The 6,832-nt window shown below is 57.0% G+C and overlaps 2 protein-coding genes across 3 annotated transcripts in view; both read right to left on the bottom strand.

The window, feature by feature from the left end:
- RPL36 (ribosomal protein L36) overlaps positions 1–406 on the bottom strand; it is a 1,452-nt gene extending 1,046 nt beyond the window's left edge. The window contains exons 1-2 of the mRNA XM_007460551.1: positions 373–406; positions 97–191 (exon numbers count right to left, since the gene is read on the bottom strand). Coding sequence (XP_007460613.1) covers positions 97–189 — 93 coding nt within the window. The 5' untranslated portion in view covers positions 190–191; positions 373–406. The remainder of the gene's footprint in view (positions 1–96; positions 192–372) is intronic.
- Positions 407–1,795: 1,389 nt separating this feature from the next.
- HSD11B1L (hydroxysteroid 11-beta dehydrogenase 1 like) lies at positions 1,796–6,651 on the bottom strand. 2 transcript variants are annotated; one of them, XM_007460550.1, is made up of 8 exons: positions 6,436–6,651; positions 4,791–4,877; positions 4,577–4,707; positions 3,832–3,943; positions 3,359–3,450; positions 2,963–3,056; positions 2,665–2,830; positions 2,335–2,564 (listed from the first exon to the last, which is right to left on the bottom strand). In XM_007460550.1, exons 2-8 carry the CDS (start codon positions 4,861–4,863, stop codon positions 2,369–2,371), a joined length of 864 nt encoding a protein of 287 aa, XP_007460612.1. In that variant the 5' UTR covers positions 4,864–4,877; positions 6,436–6,651; the 3' UTR covers positions 2,335–2,368. The 2 variants fall into 2 exon arrangements, with proteins under 2 accessions (XP_007460611.1, XP_007460612.1); XM_007460549.1 differs by lacking the exon at positions 6,436–6,651 and having other exon boundaries at positions 1,796–2,564; positions 4,791–4,903.
- Positions 6,652–6,832: the final 181 nt, after the last annotated feature.

Genomic DNA, 6,832 nt, shown 5'->3' with positions numbered 1-6,832 from the left:
AAAAAAAAAAAAAAAAAAAAAAAAAAAAAAAAAAAGACACCAGGGCTCCCCACTGCCCTCGGGACTCAACACCCCGACTGCGCTCCCGGCACTCACCCCACGGCGGCGGCTGTGCCTCGGCTTGCTCACGTTCTTGGTCACCTTGTGGCCCTTGTTGAGGCCCACGGCCATGGGGTAGCGCAGAGCCATGGCTGCGGAGAGGGTTAGGGAGAGAGAAGTGGAGGTTGAGTCCCAGCTCGGTCCCCGCCGCCCGGAACCCCGCACCTCGGCTCCCCCGGGCTTGCTCGCTGCACCCAACCATACCCCCGAGCTGCACTGGGGCCCCAAGGGTTCGGATGGCAGCTGATGGTACTCGCGCTGGGCTTCACTAACCGGCCGCTTCTCAATGGCTGCCGCGGCGGAAGGGCCTCAAACGCGCCGAACTCTGGGATTTCTACCGACCCGCGGGCGGCGCGGGCCAGAGAGGCAGGAATGTCGCGGGCTCCCCCTGGCGGCTGGAGGCGTCCCTGTCGGGCCCCTGAGCATGCGCGCTTACCCTCACGGGCCCAAACCAGTAGTCGGACCGGGTGGGCGTGGCTGTGGCTGCGGTGTCTCCCTCTGCGGGTGGGTTGAGAGGTGAAATCCAACCTCTGCCGCCAGCTGGCTGTCCCAGCGCCAGAGACTTCAGCTCCCACTACTCGAATTTCTCGATTTATAGAATGATGACAACAATAGTACCTATTCCAAACTGTTTGAGCAAGATATGATAACTGGCACAAAATAAAATTTCCACAATCGGAGAAATTGGTTTTACTATATATGAAGCCAAGCTCTGGGCTAGAGCTAAGGAAAGCGTTGTGATATAGTGCCCCCTGGTGGCACTTGATATAACTTGATGTAATTTTAGGTGCAGGGATAGGAGGCGTGGTGGGAACAAAAAAATATATTTTTTTTTCTGGTTTTTATCTTTCAATCCTATTTTTTTCCAAGAGACAGTATCAATTTGAGGCTGGTCTGTTTGGGGTTAGCCCTTGGAACACCTGCTAATCTTGGAGGCTTGGACAGCCAACAGGAGCTAGTTTTTGTTTTTGTTTTAAAAACATCTTTATTGGAGTATAGTTGCTTTACATTGTTGTGTTAGTTTCTGCTGTATAACAAAGTGAATCAGCTATACTTATATCCCCATATCCCCTCCCTCTTCCATCTCCCTCCCACCCTCCCTATCCCACCCATAGCTAGCTGTTTATAACATTGTTTCATTCTTGAAAACATTGTTTTGTTTTTATAACATTGCTTTCATTTAGTTTTTATCTTTACAGTTGCTTTTTCTTTATGCGAGCACTACTGGTTTACCATTTTAAGGAAAGTGTCAATTTTTAATTCATTAATCTAAATACCAGTGATGTGCAGGTGCAGCCCACACGTTGCCTTAAAGAGGGACAGTCTGATGTCAGAATCCCAGCTTCTGCCTCTGACTTCTCGTTTAAGTTTCCCCATCCATAAAATGACAACAATGGTAGCACTAACCTCTGGTTGTGAAGATGTCATGAATGTCAAGTGCGTAGCGCCTGACGCAGGTTATCACTATTGGTGCACAAACCATGTTCTTCGTGCTGCAAATACACAGCCTTTGGCCCACAATCGGTTACACTTCCTTCCATCCCCGACTTCCTGGATGACGTCTATCTGTCTCTCAGCCTCCGTTTCTCCACCTGTGGAATGAAGGTGAGAGTTCTGGCACCAATACACACACCTCTCTTCACCTCCTTCCTGCCACCAGCAAACTGGAAGGACCAAGGAGTCTGAACAACAGATGTGCAAGGGAAGAAAGCTTTTTATTATCAAATGGGAGGCTGGATCCAGCCCAGAACACACTCTTTTCCTCTTCCCCCTCCTCAGACCCCACAATCAACTTGACAGCTTCGAGGGCTCCCCTGCTCGGGAAAATGGTTGGGGGATGCTCCGAGGCTGAGTGAGTGGAAAGAACAAATCAGGGACACAGTGGTTTCAGGTCGCAAATAGAGAGGGTTCCAAGGGTAGCTCAGTAGTGTTGTGACCTGCTTGATGTGGCCAGGGCCCTGAGGCAAGTCACATAGCCTCTCTGAGCCTCAGTTTGTTCATCTGCAAAATGGAAGCAGCAATCATATCATCAATGACAGCTGAGAAGACTGAGGTAATTAATTGCCTTCCAAGTCCCTGACAAGATGCCGGGCACGCCCCGAGTTCTGACTGTTTTCAGGTGCTGGTAGTTTTTCTCAAGTTTACTTTTCTGTCTTGATGACTTTCTTTTGGCCCTTGGCCACCCGCTCAGAGGTGTCTGTCCGGGCTCCAGGACGATTGGCTGGAGGGTCTTCTTCTGGGAAGACGAAGGGGCATTAAGCCCAGGGGCTCAGGCAGCAGCGGGGGTCGTGATGTTGAGCTCCTGGCGGATGAACCAGGCCCTTGGCTGTGGCATCCAGCCGCGAAGCAGGCAGAGCAGATGGAAGCGCCACGGGTAGAAGACGCCGGAGGCACGCGTGGCGCTGCCACGAATCACAGCCAGGGCTGCCTTGGGCCCCGGGGCCGCCTTGGCCCTTGTGACGCCCCTGGGGACAGGAGGGTGCGGTGGGGACTGTGGCTACGGCTGAGCGGCCCCCAACACCCCCTCCCCGCTCAGCCTGGCCCCGGCTCGCGTCCTGGCCTCACCTGACTCCCTCGGCGGCTGAGGCGCGATCCTGGAGGCCCAGGACGCACATGGTGATGGCGACGTTCACGTCCTGCACGTCCAGCTCCCGCCGGAGAGAGCCGAAGAAGCTGTCCAGCGCGAACTTGGCCGCCGAGTAGGGGCTGGAGAAGGACGTGGGCACGCGGCCTGGGGGCGCGGGAGTGCGGTGGCTGAGCGGCCACACGCCGCTGCTCCTCCTCCGGGAAGCCTTCCTGCCCGCTCCAGGCTCGCCCCCATCGGCCCCATGGCTTCCCCACTCCCCGTCCCACGTACACGCACCTAGCAACGAGGACACCACCACCAGGGAGCCCTTGCTGTCAGTCAGACTCGGCAGCGCCAACGAAGTCAGTTGCACGTAACTCAGGAAATTCACCTGGAGGTGGCGACTGCGAGTCACCGGGCGGAGGAGGAACCGAAGGCCAGAAGGGGCAGGGGAGGAGCCTAGAGCCTGGGGGCGGGGCCTTGGTATGTAGCGGCGGGGCTCGAGGACTGGGGCAGAGTTCCGAATGGACGAGGGGGAACACCAGCCTGGGGCGGAGCCAAGGTCAAGAGGGCGGAGCCTAGAACCAAGAAAGTTGGGGTCTGGAGCTGGGAAGGGCAGGGCCCGAGAGGGGACTGGTGAGAGGGTGGAGTCTGGCGGGAGGGCGGAACCGGGGCCGCGGAGGGGCGGAGAACCTGCATGAGCCAGCGTGTCGCCTGGGCGCTGCGGGCCCGCGTGCCTGCTGGGGCGGCGCCGAGGTGGTTCATCACCAGGTAGTCCAGCCCTCCTGGCCCGGAAAGGCCCATCAGCCCGGAGCTGTCCTTGAGGCTCCGCCCCCCGCGCCCTATGAGACACCACCCATAGCCCTGCCCCCTGAACTAGCGATGCTCCGGCCAGGGCATTGACACAATGAGCTCTGACCCAGGTAGCGCCCCAACTAAGATCAAAGAGACCCCGCCCTACTCCCTACCCAGGCTTCATCCCTGATCTAATGAGGCCCGGTCCAGAGTTCCACCCACTGGATGCCATGAGGCGCCACCCCTAGCCTTGCCCCCGGACCCATAAATTTCCGCCCTCAGACGGCCGTTACTACCACACCCCCGCCCCAATTTGGGTCGCGCCCCTAAGGCCTAGGCCAAGGTCCCAGACTCCAGGCCCCGCCCCTCACCCAGCTTGTCCAGCGCAAACTGCACCACGCGCTCGGGCACCTCAGGGGAGGCCATGTCCGCAGCGATGTAGAAGACCTTGGGAGCGCCCAGCTTCCGGCAGTTCCCTACCACCTGGGGGGGGGCCAGAGCTGCCCGTGGGCCCCTCCACCCCAGCTGGCCCCCCTCCACCTGCCGGCCCTAAAGGGGCCCCAGCCTGAAGCCCCCTCCCCTGCTATGAGCCTCAGGTTCCATTCAACATCATGCCTGAAGCGTTACCTCTGGGGTAGCAAACTGGCAGCCCGTGGGCCAGAATAGGGGACATTTTGCTTGTTCAACCATCAACATTTAAAACGCAGATTTCAAATAAATCTTGAGATTTCTGGCCTCTTGAAATTTTGGAAGGTTTATCCCCAGGAGCTGCACATTTCCTTGAAATAACACTGGGCTGTTGCTAAGAAGTGTCTACCCAACCCGCTTTTGAACTTGAGAACCCTAGCTATCCACACAGCCTTTGGTTACTATCAATACTCCTATTTAGTGAGGAACACTCCTTGCTTTACAACTGTCTTACTGATTCAACCCCACATCACAACCCAGGAGAAGGTCCTTTTATTGTCTCTAACTTACAAATGAGGAAACTAAGCCTCAGAGAGATTAAGTGACTTACCCAAGGCCACACAGGAAGCCTGAATGTTTGCAGGGATTCAAACCCAGGCCCTGTCCCCCACCTCACCCACCAATTAAACTTGAGATGGAGTGTCTCACCTTCTGCAGGAGAGCTTCGGTGGGGGCAGTGAGCACCAGGTGGGAGCCCAGGCGCGCATAGTGATATGCCAGCTCCTCCCCGACGCCCACACTGGCTCCAGTCAGCAGCACACGGGCTCCCTGGAGGCTGGCTGGCAGCGAGTAGGGGTGGTCAGCTTGGGGGATGGACAGGACAGCCAGAACGTTCCTCCCACCCCCACCCCCAGGCACTCACCTGCGTCAAAGTTGTCATCCCAATAATAGGCAAAGAACAGGGCTCCCAGCCCCACGAGCAGCAGCACCTTCATGGCCCTCCCTGGGCCTGCAGTGGGAGAGAGGGTGGCCGGCACAGGCCTGACTCAGTCGCACCCCAGTCACACCCATTTCCCCAACGGCGTCTTTGTTCGAAGAGCCAGTGGTGATGCCCCTGGCCCTGCCCCCTCTTCTCCATCTGCACAGCCACCACCTGGTCCAGGTCATCATCTAGCTCACCTGAACCACTGCAGCAATCTTCTTCCCCTACTGAAAACCCTGCCCGTTTCACTTAGAACAAAAGCCTTGGTGACCAAGAAAGGTCTGCTTGGACCAGCCCCTCTTGCTCACTCTGCTTTGCCACACCAGCCTCTTCACTGTTCATTGGAACCAGCCACTCACCATCCTGCCTCAGGGCCTTTGCATTGGCTGTTCCCTCTACGAGGTTGTATTTTGTATTCCCAAATACAACCCAATGGCTTGCTCTTTCAAGCCTTGGCTGCAAAAATCACCTCCTCAGAGGGCACTTCCCTGGCCTTCTCTAAATCACCTCTGTTCCTGGTCGCCTCCTCTCTCTTACCTGTAGAACTTTTCTCCTTCTCAGCACTTGTCATCCCCTGAAATCATCTTGATGATTTGTTACCTGTTCAGGATCCCTCTCTCCCCTTAGACTCAGCTCCATGAGGGCAGAAAGGAAATGGAAACCTGCTTCTGTTTTGCTCCCTTTTGGATCTTCCGTGCCCTGAACTGCCAGACATGCAGTAGGTACTCAACAGATAGACTGACCCAGAGTGATATGAGGAATGTGGGAGGCGAGAGGTGGGGGAGCCCAGAAAGATAACTCTGTCTGGATACACCCAGAAGGAATCGGACACTCAGGACTGGCTTGGAGATGGAGGTGACCGTGTCGTCAGGGTTAAGATGTGACTTCATCTGGGGGAGCCGATTTACTTGTTCCAGGGAGAAGGTGAAAGATATAAACAGGCCAGGTGATTAAAGTTAAGGGGGTCATGGATCTCCCCTGAAAAGGGCACAAGCCCATCACATCTTAGGGTTTCTATCCTCTGAACTGCATGGGGCAAAGAGGAAAGGCCATAGGGATCTTTGTCCAAAAACATCTGGGATGTCCCTTCCTGCTCCAAACCCTCCCAGGGCTCACCACTGCCCCAGATGGAGACCACACCCTCCTCACCTCAGCCCACGAGACCCAGCAGGTCTGGCCTCGGCTCTCTGTCCATCCTCATCTTCCCCACTTCCTATCCATGAATCTATCAGTTCTCAGAAAAGTGAACTCCTCGCCCTAACCCAGTCACGCCAGCGTCCCCTCAGCAGGGAACACTCTCCCACCTCTCCCCACTTCCAGGGAAAGCCCTGAAGCCCCACAGCTCAACACTCTCCTCAAACTGGCCCTGACCATAGTTCCCCCGCAGGGGTTGGCTGGCAAGCTGGGTGAGTGAGTGGGCGGAGAGATGAATGGATGGATGAAACAGCCAGGCTCTGATGGGGGAGGAAAGGAGGAAACCCGATCCTCGCAGAACCCACCGGCCCCCTGACCTCGCCGGGCCTCAGTTTCCCCTCTGGACAAAGGGGGCGTGCACCTCACTGCACTCTGCCAATCGCGAACTCACCCACTCAGGCCTCAGTTTCTCCCGCTGTCCAGCGGGGCTGGGGTCCGGGCCTCGGAGCCACGCGTGCGCCCCTCGGCCCTCACTTCACCACTGCGTCCGCCAGGTTCCGACCGCGCCCCCTCCCGTAGGGTCTGAGTCACGTGACTCCGAGCCCACCTCTTCAGGGGGAGGGGCTATACTGTGGGGACGCCGCGCCCAGGCGTTGCCGGGCAACAGCCTCCCGCCTAGCTCTCCTCTGGCCTCAACCACTGACCTGATCACGTGACTAAAGGCCCGCCTTTCTCGTACAAATCAGCCCTCGCGTTGCCGTGACAACCGGCTTCCAGGCACTCTCTTCCTCTGCCTGGGCCCTTAGTCCCTCGCGCCGGCGCGGGTGGATCTCCCGGGCCGACATCTT

Source organism: Lipotes vexillifer, unplaced genomic scaffold (assembly GCF_000442215.2).
Source record: "Lipotes vexillifer unplaced genomic scaffold, Lipotes_vexillifer_v1.1 scaffold1011, whole genome shotgun sequence".
Taxonomy (NCBI): Eukaryota; Metazoa; Chordata; class Mammalia; order Artiodactyla; family Lipotidae; genus Lipotes; species Lipotes vexillifer.
The sequence above is the reverse complement of the archived record's forward strand: the minus strand, read 5'-3'. Positions and strand labels throughout refer to the sequence as shown.